The sequence below is a fragment of the Chelonoidis abingdonii genome, chromosome 2 (assembly GCF_003597395.2).
Source record: "Chelonoidis abingdonii isolate Lonesome George chromosome 2, CheloAbing_2.0, whole genome shotgun sequence".
Lineage (NCBI taxonomy): Eukaryota > Metazoa > Chordata > Testudines > Testudinidae > Chelonoidis > Chelonoidis abingdonii.
The window spans coordinates 53,594,626-53,613,123 of NC_133770.1; the positions used below are offsets into that span (position 1 = coordinate 53,594,626).

Consider the following 18,498-nt stretch of genomic DNA (forward strand, 5'->3'; position numbering starts at 1 on the left):
GGATGTTCTGATGTGGGTCTGCCTCACTCTCTCTTGTGGCAGCTACTCCACATACACCTCTACCCCAATATAACGTGACCCGATGTAACACAAATTCAGATATAACACGGTAAAGCAGCACTCCGGGGGGTGGGGCTGCGCTCCAGCGGATCAAAGCAAGTTCAATATAATACGGCATCACCTATAATGCGGTAAGATCTTTTAGTTCTGAAGACAGCGTTATATCAGGGTAGTGGTGCATATAAATAATTTAATCATTAAATATGCATTGGGCCAGAGAGAGTAACTCCATACCCAAGTGGTTCTGGCACTCACCTGAGATTCAAGAAACCTATGCTCAAACCCCTTCTCCTCATCAAGAAAGAGAGTCTCCCGCATCCCAGATGAGTGCTCCAGACACTGGCCACAAGGAAAATTTCTTTCTTGCCTCATCCCCAGGCCATTTTGTGTGGAGTTAGGTGTATGCCACCATCATTCTTGCAAGAAACAGCTTAGGCACTTCCCTTCCAAGAGAGGGTTCCCAGCTATGACTCCCAAGGAGAGAGAGGCAGCTCCCCCCAGGCCTGGATTTAGGTGCCTAACTCCCTACAAACCAGTGGGGTTTAGGATAAATCCCTCTCCTTGGTATCTGCTATCAGCTAGTTTAGGGAGCTCCTCACACAGTATGCTGCCTTTTGTGGACCCCCTTTTTAGGCATCACTCTAACCCCATGAATTGTATAGGGAGCCTTGGTGCATAACTCAGAGCTTGTGGATTCCACCAGTTGGCAACAGTCTTAAAAGTCTGAGATTGCAATGCTGAGCATTGCAATGCCGATCATAAACTTGGAACTGTGAGAGTGGGTCTTTGTGCCTATGCAGAACAGCACTGAATTCAACAGAGCTCTGTGCAGACATAAGTGTGTCTTGAAGGATCAGGATTTATATTTGTATCTTGCGTTGTGCCAAACACACTATGTGAATGTAACAAAAAACTAAATGGAGCAGATATCATGATTTGGAATACCCAACAGACCTTCTTTTGTGGGCAAGTAAATTCCACTTTTACTGTCCCTTTTCTGATAACTGCACTTTAAAGTGTTCCTTTTACTGTAAGCCTTGCTGATATTCAGGATAACCAATTTATTTATTTTTTGCTGAGAGAGAACACACTTTGTGGGAAGCACACTGAGTAGAGAACCGTTATAGTTTGTGTCCAGAGTCTTAATAAAATGTTAGCATACATCACTGGAATAGTAGAACCAGGGAAAGCTCTCGCTCTAAGTTCTCCACAGGATCACAAAGGAAAGTTAGAGTCACCAGCTGATCTGCCATGTGGAAAATATCCCCACTTATCTAGTTTAGTTTGCTTTTACTGCTCCCCTGCTGACCTGAACAGATTATTCACCAGCAGGGGCATTTCTAGCTCCTGTTTATATAATTTTGGTCCATGTTTATATGAAGGCAGCCAGCTGTACTTATTTTACTTTTGGTGTTTTAGGAACCACGTTAATGTGATTGCCATAAAGCTCCATCTTGCAAGGCTTTTGTTTTCTTTATCCCAAGTTTATTTTTCTGCAAAGTAGCCTAAGTGAATTTAGTGCTGGATTAACAGCATTGGAAAGTCAAGGTGTTTAAAGAATAGAAAAAAAACACAAGCAGCAGTAGTGCAAGTTTCTCATGCTGTGTTGCAAATAGAATCTAGTGGGATCACTCCCTCTTCCGGTTCAGTCCAGGATCCCTTTGCTTATACTGCCAAAAAGGGCATTAATGAGCACCATTTACGAGGGGCTTTGTGGGTTTTGGGAAATGGACACTTGTCCACTGGCACCTAGAATGAAATCACTCTTGTATTTCATAGATACCATACAACAGATGGTAATGACTGGGCTGCATTCAAACCAGTGACCAAAGACCAGTTCTTGCATCAATGAAGTCTGTGGGAGTTTTTCCATCGACTTAAATAGGCACAGGACTAGGTTCCAACAGACTAAAGCTTTTGGTGAGATGCAGCTCAGAGGCACCGCACAGAATGCAACGCTGAGAGGGCTGTATGTCACCTTTGTATCCTACTGATCCTTGGCTCCTCCAAAGGCTGATGAGGCCCCTCACAGGCCCTGAGGACTTGTCTAAGTTACAGCAGCCTCCTCAGCTTGCTGCATGGGCCACAGCACTGCCTGGAACCTCTGCAGTGTAGTGTGCTGTGGTCCTGTCCCTGACATGCCCTTCTCTCCCCCAGACCCACCCATGGCTTATGCCCTATGCCAGGGTTTTTGCGAGGTCCTCAGGAGGCAGTCTTACATTTGTCTTCCACAGCGGTCTGAGAGGAGAAATCCTCTGCCAGCCAGATATAGGGCTTTTAGGGCCCCTTTCCCTGACCGTCTCTCTCTCACCCTCCTTATTCCAATACCATTTCCCTAAGCCGTTCAGTCTTTCCTTTTAACTTTTATTGGAATGTAATAAATACAACTTACACTACGATTTTTTAACTGTTTTGATTTCCAAAAAGTTTGTAGTTATCATAACATGGTAACTGCAATACCAGATTAGCACCCATGCTCCCTTTAATGATTCAAACGTGGCAAGAAAAATCCTCAGTATTCCCCGGGGAAATTATATACATACAATGTTTTTTTAAACAGGTGTTTTCCTCTTAAAAACTCTAATACTAAGCTAATATTTTCCATCAGTGCTCAGACTGTTTCAGGAAATACATTTTTATGGTACCAGCACACTATGGGAAATGCCATACAAAAATGGAGCTCACAAGTGTCTGAAAAGGTAACAGAATAATATTATTAATGGAAGTTACTATTTCCTGTATTAGGAAAACAAATATAGCACAAAGTCAACAATTAAAAGGGACATTATGCTGCATAACAATTAAAAAAAATGGTAGCCATATTTTAATGCAATATCCAAGTTTAATCATATTGGTATTTAGGAAATATTGTCTTGAACTCTGCTAACAAATACCTCAGTATTTTCCCCTTTCTTCTCCCCATGAAAAGCACTTATTTTTTTATGAAAGAGACAAAAGGGCTAGAGAATTTAGCAAATATTTTAATACAAAAATAAATGTAGTTAAGTTAAGAAACAGTGATTAACAGTTTGGTTTGCTGAATGTAAATCCACAGTTTGCGACTGCAGTTGTGAACAAGTATAGAAACAACAGTATTTGGCATTCTGTAAATATCTCTGGTACGTAGGTTATGTTATGTTTTGATGGAGCGAGGAATTCTCTCCTACCTTACAGATATTATCATAAGTAGACTTCACTGAAGTCACTGGAGTTGTGCACACTAAACCAAAGCTATTTGGTTCAGAATAAGCAATATGCATAGCATCATATGCTTTAACTGGATCAGGGGTCCCCAACGCAGTACCTGTGGGTGCCTTGGTGCCCACCAGGGCACCTAAGTGCGCCCATGTATTGATCGGCTGTCAAGCATCTGCTGAAATGCCGTCAACAAGCAGAGTCATCCAGAGGCGTTGATGCCAAAATGCCGCATTTCAGCGATGATGACGCTGGATGACGCTGCTTGTTGGCGGTGATGCCTATTGATGTTGCTGCTTGCTGGCGGCATTTCAGCAGTGATGCCTACTGAAATGCCGCTGACAAGCAGCAACGTCGGCAGATGCTCATCCGCCATCACGGTCCTCCCGTGGCTCATCGTAAAAGGTTGGGGACCACTGGACTAGGTGAATGTGCGGTGCTCCCATTGACTTGGCTGAGCTGTATGCCTGTACCCGAAACTCAATTCTCAGAGTATTAACAGAATCTTCTTGCTTGCCTCATTTATACGCCTCCAGTATAAAATCAGGAGTATACTTTGTGTAACCCTGTACACACTATATTCCTTAGAGCAGTGGTCCCCAACCTTTTTCGCCTGGCAGGCACCAGACGACGAGCCACGGAGGATCGTGGCGGCGGACGAGCATCCACCAAAATGCCACTGACAAGCAGTAACATCAGTAGGCATCGCTGCTGACAATCAGCGATGACTCTGGATGACGCTGCTTGTTGGCAGCATTTCGGTGGATGCTCGTCCACCGGCCAGTACATGGACGAACTTAGACGCCCCGGTGGGTGCCATGGCGCCCGTGGGCACTGCATTGGGGACCCCTGCCTTAGAGTTTGTCTTCACACAGAAATCACACCAATTTAATTGAAATGTTAAAAGTTAAACTAGCATACTCTTTGTGTGTGGATTCTTTTATGCCAGTTTAATACTGGTTACATAGGTTTAACAATCCCTAGGGTAAAGAACTAATGTTTGAAGCCTTAACCAAATGTATAGGAAGTGACTCTTACTCAGGTGTTGCTTCTAACCCAGCTCCTGACCATAAACAGAATAGTCTCAGCCAACTTTGGTGGTGCTTACTGTTCACGTCTGCTGACTTGTTTGGGGTTGTAGGCTAACTCCTGAGCTGGTAAGTGCTAACATTGCAGTGAGGACATAGGTTAAACGACTCTAGTGCTGATAGTCCTTCAGTGCCTTTCCACAATTCCCCCCAGGTGTCCAGAAGGACAGACAAGTTCTCTCACAATCCACCAGGAAAGAATCACAGAGCAGATCATCTTACTACAGCACAAAAAAACCACAGGATCTGCCCCCACATGCCCTAGGTACACACACTGGTTAGCACAGCACCAGTGATGACACAGTAACTCGAGTATGGCTTTGCAGTGTGGCTGCTCATACCTGACCTAGAGAACCCTGATGCTCAGACCCAGGTGCCAATCATTTCATATAATTCCACGATGAAGACCCACCCAATAAGACAATCATGGGACATCTACTGCTAGACCATGAAAGCGCTTTTGTCCCACTGCGGTTTCCTTCTTTTCCTCCAATAAATTAAAAAAAAAATTGAATGGGTTTATATTAGTAGCTGAATGAGAATTAGCCATATATCCACCCACCCTTATTTCTTTCCCCCACACAGTGTGAGGGACAGCTGTCAAACTGGAAGAGGGCCAAGGAAAGTATATGGATGCCCTTCCAGTCCTACTGTCCAAAATAATGACCTTCTCACTAGGAAATTGTTATATACTTTTCAACACCAGTGTTATAAAAGGTGTAAGCTTTACCAAAGCCAGGCTACAGGTATTTTTACCTCTGTGTTCACTAACTCAACATGGTTTCAATGGCAAAGTGGTAAAAAAGTCTGCAGCCTGCTTTTATAGCTGGATTGATGGCACCAGTGCTAAAAAATGGCTACCAAAGTTCCTAGTGCAGATGAATGTAAAGAACGAAGTGCCCCAGGGGAGTAACATGATATGCTAGGACTACCATTTTCACCATTCCACCTAGTGAGTAAAATTAGCGCCTCTGGGCTTGGCAGCTCATCACCCCGGCACCTGTGGGCTTGTTGCATCAGTTATGAATATAAAAAAATTGCTTGTGCCCTAGCTCCTCTTTCATTATAAATTAAACACTGAGTAAAACGTGGGATAGTAAATAGAAATCAGGAGGGATGACATACATAAGAAAAAGACAGCCGAATATAATAATCCCTATGCGGTGCTTTTACAGCCAGAGACCTCAGAGAGCTCTAAGTAGTCAGTCAGTAGCATCATCCCCACTTTACAGATAGACAGGCTGATACACAGAGCTTGGAATCCAGGTCTTTTGTTTCCCCAGTTCAGAACCCACACTCCTTCCAGACCCCCGTGAGCATTTCAGGAAGTTAGGAATTATACTACCAAAAACACAAACAGGAATTAATGAAATATTCAAGTAACTATGGCAAGAAATAAACAATTAAAGGATATAAAAATGAGCTTCATTCATGAAAAGAAGCAACTGATGCGTATTCTGACACATTTGTTATAGAGTAAAATTGTTCAGGTTAGTGTAACCTTTACGTTCTACACGCTCAATCAGCCCATTCCCTTGAATAATACCGTAGCAAACAGATCTCTCCACATCAGGATGCATGGAGTCTTTAAACATTAACAATCATCTTTCATCAAGCATAAAACTAAGAGTTAGGAAATACAGCTGCAAAAGCACAGTTACACTACTCTCAGAACACACCCTGAAGCAAAGAAAACAAACGGGTTGCTTTTCATTAACAGAGCTTGGCAAGCATCTCCAAAGACAATGTTTTCTTTCCAGAAACAATCCCAACAGGCATTTCAGAGGCTTTTTGCTGAGGTAAGCCTAATACATGAATACTCATTAATATATTAATTAAAACTTCTAAACAAATATTAATTTCCACTGTATAGTAATATTGCTAATTTTTCAATGATAGTCTATATTTAACTAAAATATGACATTTAAAGAAAACAATGTTTGTTTTCAAATAATGTCCTAAAGTAAGGTCCTGATGCTACAAATATTTATGCGTAATTTAATTTATGTAAGTAGTCCCAGTGAAGTCTATGGGACAACTTGTGTGACTAAAGCTAAGCAACATGCGTATTTTAGGACAGGGCTTCAAAATGAGAAAAAAGTGACTTGATGGCATAGTAACAAGTGCCAGACTTAAGAATTACAGTGATTCTCCATATATATTTTAAATTATGGAGGTTCTTGATCATAATTTCACAGTGTGTATTTGGAAACTGGTTACAGGGTATAAATTCCTAGTTCTTCCTACATGTCAGTGGCTTTTTAAACTCAAAATTGTACACACTGTTAGTTTTTATTCCTTTTGAATTTTCTAATTAGCACTTGTTCAGTTTAATTTCACAAAATATAATTGTAGCTTAAATGTGTTAGTATCAATTTGCATTTTTTTTTAAAGGATTATTGTATTTCTACACAAAATTTGGCACAGAGATTAATCTTGAGTAGATCTGGTGCAATGTGTAGATTTAAAAACACAACAACAGGATTTATGGTCATTTTTAGCTGTTTATCATTATTCCAAAATGTATGTATCAAATGAATAGCTGACAGAAGCAGTCTTCATTGGATAAAATTTCTGTTTTACATACACAGTCTCTCCATCAGCAACTACACTTATCTGTCAGATTTAATTTTACAGTGGAAAAGTTTCATTTGTTGTTGCTGACAGAGAAGTTTTTCTGTGCAGCTGCTGATGGATACATCTTCTCAGAGAAGTTGCATTTCTTTAACAGATAAAATTTTATCCATTAGCAGCTTCTGCTATACACAGTTCTTTTCTGGGGTGATGGTTGAGGTGGCCATCAAGAACAGTGGGTCTTGAGGTTAACACCCCATCAAGACGCACAGGGCAATTCACTCATCTCAGAGCTACTGATTCAGGCTTTCTGCAGACTCAGGCAGATATTGGTACATTGGTTACACTCAGTTCATATTTTCAAGCCTATCTTCACAGCCATGAAGGCTAAAAACTTAAAACAAAACAAAAAAACCCCCTGGATTCTGATGTAATCACATGACCCCAGGAGCTGAGGACTTAGCCATATACATAGCCATCAGGGCCTATATTACCTGTGCTTAATTTGGCCATATAATAGTCTTAACTGTGTCACAACCCACACGTGAGTGCACACAAAATGTTGTTGTGAAACAGTTATATACATAGTATGTATATTTGTAACATAATATAAAATTTAAATTACACATGCAAATTAAAGACATATAGGCACACAGGAAAAAACTGAAATATTAGAAATATTCTTTGAATAAAGGTAAGTCCTCTATAGCCATAACATGAAGCCATCTATTGCAATTATGGGGATATGAATCTATCGTCTATTAACTCAGCTTTCTAAAAAAAGCTAGATTGTTACTATTCAGTAATAGTCATGTACTTGAAACGAATAAATGAAATATGATGACCTACAGATTTAAATTAAAATCTATTTATTATCCACAATTGTAAAATTAGTTTAGTAACACAGATTGTTTAAAGTAAGAAACCATAACATATTAATTTTTTTAAAATAAAAACTTTAGTGTACCATGGAAAGTAGTCATTGTAATAGCTACCAAAAGAAATAAATTGCTAATATTAAAAGACAGCTAGCCTAATCTTCTATCCCAAATATTTAGTTATTTTCTTAAACATTTCCACTAATCCTTCATCTAGCTCTAGGCTGAAAATCCCAGAACAGCAATCAGCATGATGTTCTCAGCATGGTAAAATGTCATAGCAAAAAACAAGGAGCCATATTTTCTCAACATGGGAGGCCAGTTTTACGAATTATAACGATTCTCATTATTAGGCAAGAGCTATAAATGCTCTATTGTGGAATATTCACATTCATTTTTATGGCTGTAGTTTGTTTTAAGAGGAGACTTCATTACACACACACACACACACACTATCTAGATCACACTTCTTTGAGCCACTGAGTCCAAATCCTATTTTAATTACAAGCAAATATATCACAGAAGAAGAGTAAAATCAGAATAGCATTGCCTATCTATCATCCTCCACCACAGGGATCTTTTATGCATGGAAATAAGCATGTTGGTTGCCGAAGTTCTCTCTCAGCAGAACATCTAAAATGTGTCCCGTATACTGAGATCTGAACAATATCTGGCTAGTTACTTATAATACATGCAGAGGAATCTCACTTTCTTAGACTATGTTAGAAGAGCAACTACTATAATACCAACAGAAAAAAAATCACAGTATTCAACAACAAATATATTTGTTTGCTTCAAAGCATAAGAAAAGAAAGTTAGTAAACTACCTTCGGTGTAGCGTGGTCAGGCACAGTACTCTAGCAATCATGCTACCAAATAGGGGATGCAAGTCAGAGACTTTGCCCCCAAATCTGGGATGTGACTGAGCTTCACTTGAGGCAGCTGAGTGAGGGGAAGCAATGGTGGCTTTATGCTCTGCCCGATCCTGGGACTAACTGGGAATCAGCTTGATCCTATGCACAACTTGTAGCAGCCTCAAGGCTATTATATATGCCTAGCTGCCTACTGTTTTATCATACAGGGCTGTCCTGGCCATGATCCCAGTCTTCTGCACTGGGGGCTGAAAGAGGTGGGATGGAGCCACTATGGTAACTTTATGGTATCTGAGGACTCATGGATTCCTTCTCCGGCTAGTTAAGCAAGCATTATGGCAGCTTTATGATGCTTTAATCTGGCTCAGAAATGGGCCCTTGATTTATTTTTGCTCTTCCTTGGTCAGTGGAGGTTAGCAAATCAGTTTTTGAACTGTTGCACCAGCAGCACTAGGGTTGCCAACTTTGGTTGGACGTATTCCTGGAGGTTTCATCACATGACAATTTTAATTAAAGATTAAACTTTAATTCCTGGAGACTCCAGGACAATCCTGGAGGATTGGCAATCATAAATCCCTATGGGCTCTTTGGAGTTGTGAGGTAACTCTCCATAAAGCCCTAACCTGAAGTCTCTCCCCACTTTGGGGCCTATAGTGCAGCTGCAAGGACTGACTAGTGAAATGTGGACCAACTGGTTATTCTGCGTTTGAGACACACACACATACACACAGACACACACACACGAGGATCTGACCTGGAATTGTTTTAAAACTAGGTTGTCTCAATCAATATCATATTGTCACAAGTCATTCATTCTTGACTTTCCTGCTTGTTGTAGCTCTCCTATCACTTCCCCAAATCCCTCCTGGAGTGGAAATACTTCCATCTTCTCCCCATCCCTATTTATTTGGTGCAAATGGGATCAGGTAGTTACATGCCTTCCGGGCAAGAGGCTACTCTAATTTTAACTGAACAGTTGACAGATTTTTCAAAAAAAATTCTGTTTCTTTAGTGTATCCTCAAATTGCAGTGATCGGTGATTTTTACAGTGGGGCAGAAGAGATCATGAACGTAAGCATTGAGAATGGAGTCCAGCTCTATGTTTCAAGCGTGGCAGATTCAGAGGTTCTACTGCACTCCTGAAATTCCACCACAGAATTTGTAACAAAGCAAAGTGGAAGAAAAAAAAAAAAAAAAAAGAGCTTGAGCATCCAAAATCACCTTGTGGGTACTTAGATGCAGACGTTCTTTTTAATATGAGAGGATATTTTTAAAGAGCTGTTTATAAAAACAAGTGCAAAAAGCAAAATGGTGGCCATAAAATTAGTGGGATTGTGGAGGACAATGTAAAACCTAGAGTTTGTCCTGCTTGCCTGCTATTCTTTTTTACCCTGATTCAGCACTTAGGGCACAACAGTATTTGAGATTATGCTTGAGCATGTGCTTAAACTTTAAACAAGTGCTTAAATGACATCCTGAATAGGGATGCTTTGTTGATATGGAACCATATGCTGGCCAATATGCATTTATCAAAAGGAAATGCCCAGAATACTTGATAAACTACACACCATGACCACTCGTTGGTAATCCATGACAAACCCCCTAGATATAAACATGGAACTAAAAAACGTGTACTGCTTTTCTCTCATTTATTTCCAAATCACTTGATCAATGGATACATAAAAGAATACATCTGTATGTTCCTTACCTTTAACATAGTGAATTCATATGGCTGATAACCTTTGAAACTTTCATGGATAGCTGCCATGGTGTGTGAAGTTTTTTCCCAAAAATGAAGCAGCGTTGTCTATAAAGAAAGTAATATTTCAATATCATGTCAGTTTAATAATCAATATTTAGTGCTAACTTTCATTCCCCCAAGCTATTTAGCTATTCTTATACTTATCAGCATATTGTCACATTACTGTAATATGAAAAACATGTTTTATAGCTTTGAGGTCAAAGTGTTCTTTGAATACCTGATATGTTGTTAAAACATGAGACAGGAGGTTACATCTACTCGCTCCAAGAAGATCCACTTTCTGACACACATCAGTCTTCAATTTGTCAAAATTTTGTTTTGCATGACGTACTTGTGCTTGAACCTTCAAATACAAAGAGTCAATTATCACAAACAGGAGATGAGGGAGTCTGGAGCAGCTGGTTTTTAATTATTTAAACTTTTTCTGCTTCCATCTACCTAGCCTAGCAGCTTATTAAAAAAACAAACCCGAAAAACAGTGCAGCAAACGAATGTAATCTTTTCAGAAAATTAGTTAAACAAAACTGGGTTAGTTAAAAACCTATATAAGGCCCCTATCGTGCTCACGAATGTTGCACAAAACTCCCAGTGAAATGAGAATTAAGCAGATTGATTCATGATAGTATATGGTCTTATTTTTCTCTTGTACTTTTTAGTTACTAAAAGTAATTATATTCATTCACTGAAGATGTTATGTTTTAATATTGACACACATGCTACATAAAATGCCTGTTAAATATTTATTATTTATAATCTGTTCAATATACAGTATCCTTGTTTTTAATAACAGTTTGTAGGAACACACATTCAAAAGCTTTAAGAATGATCAACTTATTTGGAACTGAATGCACCTTATTATGAATTATAACAAGAGTATTTATTGCGTGCCTAGCAGTTAAATATATATAGTTATATATGTATGCATCTCTTTCAGACACAGTCAAAAATGTGCTGTAATATGCGTAAAGCTCATTATGATCAATGTGAATGAAACTATACAGTCATCATCTGACTACTGCTGCTCATATCTGACTATGGTAAATGTTAGAATTAAACTGTTAAATGGTATTACAAAAGTTCTCTATTCAAATCTTTCTTTATAATAGGTAGGTAGGTTCGTTTTATACTTTTGATAAAAACACCAGAACCTTCTTATCGTAGGTAAACAGGCATATAGAATTTCACAGGACTATGTTTTCTGCTCACATTAACCTTTGCATACCCACTCTCCAGAATTAGCACACAATTTTGCCTGTTAAACAAGTAATTTTTGTTTTGAAGGCCAGTAAAGTATTGGTTCTCTTAGCAGTAGCAGCAGCTAACAGAGTAAAAGGCTGAGCTGGATGTTTTGTGAATAGAGTTGGGGCGCAACCAGAATTTTCCCTAAGGGAGGGAGGGAACCCAGAGTTTTCCTTCCTCTGCCCTGCACCCAGCCCTAAGCTCTCCATCCCACATACTCTCCCCATGGCCTCTACACTCAGACTCATGATCTTCACCCTGCAGCCAGCTCTACAGTCCTTTCCCGCTGCCCCACATCAGCCCTGCATCCAGCACCAAGCTATCCCTGGCCCACACCCTGCTCTTTCCCCTACATTGCCCTGCACACAACTCCAAACTCTCTCCACCTCATACCTAGCCCTGAACTCTCACCCACAGAGGTGATCAGGCTGAAGAGCACCATATCCAGCAGGGGCCAGGTAGTTCTAGGAGCCCCAGACCCCACCCTCCTGTAACTCTACTCCCCCAGGAAGTGCTAAAGTCTGGAACAAACCTTGTACCCTCCTGGAGACTGAGGGTTCCTGGTGCCAAGGTGCCCATGGCTGCTGGAATAACTGCAAAGGTGGGAGGGGGAGAAGGATGGGGAGAAGCAGGCACACGGGGCCACACCACCACTCAAATTTGGCCTGGCCAGTCTTGACAGGGGAGCAGCTGGGCCAAATTTGAGTGAGTGGTATTATGACTTGGTGCACTGGTGCACTCAAATTTCAGCTCACGGCGCCCTTGACCAGAGTTTCATTTTCATGACAGTTCTGCAAGTCTGCCTTAGTATTACATCAATGGAAATCTTTGTATGTAATTCCTCGAATTTCTTTTAATGAAATGGAAAAATATCGCACACACATACCTCTCTGTTGATTTCCCTGTATACCGCCATAATTACAAAGCAAAAAGTTTACCCAACAAAAGAACTCCACAGTGAAATGGCAGGCAAAAAAAAAATGAAATAAATTAATTTTAAAACAATCACACCCACATAATGAATATTGATATTATGTATTAACTTATTCCATATTACAAAAAATGGTACTGCAGCCCTGTATTTGGAGGAAACTTCACACTGCTTGTTCCAATGTATATTATTTTATTCCGAGTTAGTTTAGAAACTAGAGAACAGTGAAGCTAAGCTACTTCAAAAGGCCAGTTTTAAGGTTTGGCTACTGAAGCCTATGTGAATGCAAAAATTTCTTTTAAAAAAATCTTAATTATAACAAAAATAAATTTCCCCCTGTCATCACATAACTTAATACAAATGAGTACATTTTGTTCAAAATTCACTCTCCCATCTCCCCTCCCCCATCACAGACACACAGAGAGCAACTGAGACCAAGCACTTAAAAATGCAACCTTAAAAGAATAATTTTGGAAGAAGTTATAAGTGCATGGAAGAAGGAAGTCTAAACATAGATTATCTATAGCTTCTGCTACTAATAAGTGCTATATGAAGGTAGTTGAATAGGAAAGGTGCTGGGGTTCGGGGAAATATACTGGGGACTTAGGACCAAATTCTGGTTTCGGTTACACTGTTGTATATCCAGAGCAGTTCCACTGACATCAGTGGGGTTACAAGAGTATGGTGTTATCTGGATTTACACTGGTGCAACTGAGATCAGAATCTGGTCTCTAGTCCATATGCTGTGATGCTGTGTTTTGCAAGAAAACAATGAATGCCACTATGACCTTGCACAGTGATATCCCAAGTGTGCAAAGAATGTTCATTTCTTAATATTCTGTCCCACACAAAGCAGACCACGGGAATAATTCCTGCTGATAGCATGGGTAATTATTAGTTTCCAGAATTGTAAATCTGCACAAGGGTTTTATATAACAGACTGGAATTAGGATGTATGTGAGGTTTCCAATTTATTAAAAATAATACTTTGCAACTGAAGGAAAGGTTAGAAAATTACCACAGAAAATGTGCTTTTTTCCTTTTAGTGGTATATGATTAAACCATTGTATGTTCTCTGGAGCGTAGGGGCCTGTCTCAGGATAATTCCTCTAAAGATTCTATGTAACATACTACATGTCAAAACTATATTCCTATATCGTAACTGAATCTATGATTATAAATCTTTTAGCTTCCAAAAGAGAAAACAAAGATGACTAATACTTCATCCACTTGACCCAATTTGTAATTCAAGACCATATGTTTTGTGTGTCAATACTGATTATTAAAATACTTAATGTACTGCTGTGTTACCAAATGCCATACTCTTTTCCTGCCATACAAGGAAGACAAGACATCACTGAGAATTATTAAATAGTTGATTTCATTTAGTATTTTGAGTTACCAGAGGTTTGGTCAGTAATGGGACTTCTTTTTCAGCAACAGCAGTACAGGAATTCAGGAGAGAATGCAGCCTAGTAAATCAGCTTGAGTCTTCGCTTATTTTTGTATGTTTATACATGCGTTTATAATCCAAATTACATTAAACATCTTTTAAGAATATCTGTGGCTTTAAGAATTAATAATAAAACGAACACTTAATTATAACCTACTTCAGCAGTTCTCAAGCTGTGTGTCGGGACTCCAAAGTGGGTCATGACCCTGTTTCAATGGGGTCGCCAGGGCTGGTGCCAGGCTGGCCCAAGGCCAAAGCTTGAGCCCCACTGCATGGGACTGAAGCCCAAGGGCTTCAGCCCTGGGCGGTGGGGCTCGGGCTACTGGCTCCCTACCCAGGGCAGCAGGTCTTGGACTTTGGTTTTGGGCCCACCTCCCGGCCGGGGCAGTGGGGCTTGGATGGGTTCAGGCTTTGGCCACTCCTCTTGTGTTCATGTAGCAATTTTTGTTGTTAGAAGGGGGTCTCAGTGCAATGAAGTTTGAGAACCCCGATCTACTTAATACCTCATAATTCATTAGGCATTGACAGAACTGTGTGTTCTCTTCTCAAATAAAGGGCTCCTGTAATACACCCTAATCGTCTCCCTTCCCTGCGATTACTCTCTACTTCATGACTTTGATGACAGCATTTCATCATCGTCCTGATCCTGCAAACTCTTACACACATGTTTAACTTTGCTCACATCTTGAAAGTTCAGCACATGAATGTATTGAAGATTGTGGCCCTGATGAGATTTTTAAGAATTCTGATAGGGCTTAAAGGATTCTATTGACTACGTAAGTGAATTACACTAATCCAAATATGCCTTGAACATTTCCCATTGAAAGTGGCAGGTACCCAGCATGTAGTGCTCAGTAGTTGCTTAGTTTCATAGCATAGATTAGAACTGGTTGCTATACAAGCAAATCCTGCAATGTTACCAACACCATCTATAAAGCTTCTGACTGCTTGTCTTTTAGTTAATAAAGTGCCAAGCCCCACTGAACAAAAAATCATTTTCTATTCCCGACATTCAGATATATTACTACAGTGAATGTACGCATTACTGCTAACAGTCTTGCACTGAAACCTATAAAATAGGGATTTGGAATGCACTACTTTATACTTTTATTACCATTGGTCTTAAATATCAGATTTTTTTATTTGAATTTGAACTATAACATTTCCCTACTCAATCAATCCAAGTTCTCATGGGAGGTTGTAGCATTTTAATTTGTATTAAAGCAGCAATAAAACTAAAACTACCAGATAAAGCAAAGGTGTCAGAAATACAATAAATTATAGAAAACTGAGAAACAATGTCACACAATCCATAACAGAATGAGCAGAAAGTAAAGAAGTGCTATTTAATTTAAATCACCATAGCAGCAACAGCATTTCAGTTTGGTTTACCTGAGAACCAGATGAGACCTTGGAAACTGGAACAATCACATTTTCCTGTCAGACAACCGGTCTGAAATCTTAACTGCTCGTGAACAAATGATTGGGAAAAGTTTCTCTCCCTGGTCGCCTGAGTGCTATATTTCTCTTAACATAATTGAGATCAAGAATTTTTTGAGATGATGGCCAACTCTGTTCATAAATTAAATTCCCATGATTTCGACATATATCTAACTATGCTTATACTGTATACTGTGACTGAGTCATTTTAAAGAAAACAAACATGTAAAAAGGTATGCTACCATTTTAATCGTCCCACTCCCCAACAACTATATCTTCTGAACTCTGTCATTTGCATTGGCTCTAATTTTAGATATTTCCACTATCTCATTGTATTTCAGCTGGTATGAGGTTAAATTCAGTCTTGTAGCTAGTTTCCTTCGCACAAATGCCATTATTTATTCAAGAACAAGATTTTTCCATCCATCTTTATTATCAAAATGAGAGGCGTAAATGAAACTTAATTTTAATTCATGCATAAAAACAATAGCCTATGACAGTAATCCACATTTTTAATTTTAATATGTGACTTTTCCCATTGAATTTCAACAGTAATGCTCGTTATTACTACTATTTAACATTTACATTATAGTAGTTACTGAAGGCCTCAACCAGGTTGGGTCTCAATGTCCTAGGAACCAAACATTACTAAATTAAAGTTCTGCCCCAAGGATTAGTAATTTAAGTACATGTGTAAGCATTTGAAGGATTGGGCCTACATCAAACTGAAAACACTCTAGACATAACTCCCTTAATAACTACCTGTCTAATATAAATCCTGAGAAACTTCAAACTGCAGCAGTGTTACTGAGTATGGATTATGGTAGCTAGTAGTTTTTTAGTAATGTATAAGGTATATCTTAATAAGGAATTTACTACTGTAAAACTCACCCCAACTTGAATGCAGGCAGGACTGGGGCCCTAAATCTACTTAGCATTCAGTTTTTTTGCACATTGCGAGCACTAGTTTTCATGGGAAAGGTCATAACATCTTCTTCCCCCATCTGAATGGTAACAGAGAAGCCAAAAACATAAGAAAGTGTGTGCGCGCACCATGCCAGGAAGGGATGTGTGGATTAAATTTCAAGCGGACACTGCATTCTGACATGAGAACAAGTAGTCCTGAACTAGCGCATCGCACATGAAAGATAGTATAATGCAGTTTCTAAGGACCATGATAGTACCAGGAACAAAAGAAAGCTTCTTGGTTTTGTTCCATCAAACTCTTGCTCTCTTTCTACAGTACACAAGGTGCTACAGAACAAAAGGGTTTTAAATTATATTTTCATTTGAAAACTGATCATCCTTTCTAGAGCTTTACTGACAGAAGTAAAAGCCATGTTGTTCTTTGGCACTACATAAATGATACATTAAAATTAAAATGAAGAGCCCTGAATTGTTAGGAAGAAATATATAAAGGAACTTGATCTCTTTGTAAGGGTACATGACTCAGAATCTAAAACATGTATTTTTATAATTATAGTGTAATTTACCAAAATGGAACAGAACAACCTTGAAATGCTTTTAAGGGTGGGTGAAAGAGCTCTGTTTTTGAAATACATTAGTAAGTAGGTCTTTAAAAACCCTATCCACCTGGATAGCAAAGTAGAACAACTAGTAGAGAAACAATAATATGTTTGTGTTGGGTTAAGTTTTAAAATACACAATTTTTTTTTAAATTAATGACATTAATAGTTCTTATTCAACTTTTAAAATAGTATTGTAGTTTTAGGATACTACACAAAGTGAAACAGAAGTTACTATATACTTTATTTGTGTATTTGTCTATTTTTAAAAACACTTTACTAAAAAGATCAAGTGTTTATATGTAACAGACTTCTGAAATCCAGGACACACCACTTTTGAGTTCTGCCTAAAAATCAATGGCAAATTAAGCCTATTAGGGCAGATTTTATGCTAGTTTAAATTGTTATAACTTCATTCACTTTAAATGAGCTATGACCATTTCTACCAGCTGAGGATTTGCCCCACAGAATTTTTTTTTTTTTCTTTTTTGGTCACTTAGTCCCTGATTCAAAGCCCACTCAAGTCAATGGAAAGATGCCCATAGACTTCAATGGCCTTTCAATTAGGCTCTTACTAAAATGTGGATAGAAGAACCATAATCTTGAAGAACTCCACACAAGTATTTGTAGCTCTGCTTGTTTTATTTTTATTAGTAGTACACAACTCTGGTTCTCTTTAATAGCACTCCTCCCTCCAAAGTGTGCCTGAAATACCTCAGTGCACAATAGGTAAATATATTAAAGGAGATGAGACGAATGGACTTGTGATGACACGAGTCTTTGGGGTCCATGAAGCCTAAAGACATTCCCTTCCCACCCCTATTACTCACTACTGGTAAATTTATAAAGAGCAAGACTATCTCAGCTTTCATTTAATTAGTACATTTCTAGCTTTGTTTTCATTACAGAGATGTCCTTGAAAATGCGACCACCACTTGGGCTTAAAATCTGTCAGTGATTTTTCCCACTGATTATCAGCTGTTCATAGTTCTTCATCCCAGTGTCCACCCTGTCCTGCCGTGGTATTGGGGTCTGTGAAACCTCTCTAGCAATAGAGTCCCTAGGTGAAAGCAGTGTGTTGGAAAGATTCTTACAGTCTAAGGCCAGAAAGGACCATTAGATCATCTAGTCTGACCTTCTGTATAACACTGGCCATTAAATTTCACCCAGGTACCTCCGTATTGAGCCAATAACTTGTGTCGGAGTAAAGCATACTTTCCAGAAAGGCATCCAGTTTGCTGGTTATTTTTTAAAACGCCAATCAGTGGAGAATCTATCACTTCCCTTGGTAGTTTGTTCCATTAGTTAATCACCTTCACTGCCTTACTTCCAATGTGCATTTGTCTGGCTTCCAACCATTGGCTCTTGATGCACTTTCCTTGCTAGATTAAAAAGCCCTTTAATAGCTGATATTTTCTCCCTCTGCAGGTACTTCTACACTGTAAACCAGTCACTTCTCAATCTTATTGATAGGTTAACC

The 18,498-nt window shown here is 39.2% G+C and overlaps 1 protein-coding gene across 2 annotated transcripts in view; it reads right to left on the reverse strand.

Moving 5' to 3' along the window:
* The window catches only part of ICA1 (islet cell autoantigen 1), a 93,300-nt gene that overhangs the window by 20,179 nt on the left and 54,623 nt on the right, over nucleotides 1-18,498 (reverse strand). For both annotated transcript variants that reach the window (XM_075062377.1, XM_032776013.2), the window contains exons 7-8: nucleotides 10,647-10,772; nucleotides 10,376-10,474 (exon numbers count right to left, since the gene is read on the reverse strand). In XM_075062377.1, coding sequence (XP_074918478.1) covers nucleotides 10,376-10,474; nucleotides 10,647-10,772 — 225 coding nt within the window. The remainder of the gene's footprint in view (nucleotides 1-10,375; nucleotides 10,475-10,646; nucleotides 10,773-18,498) is intronic.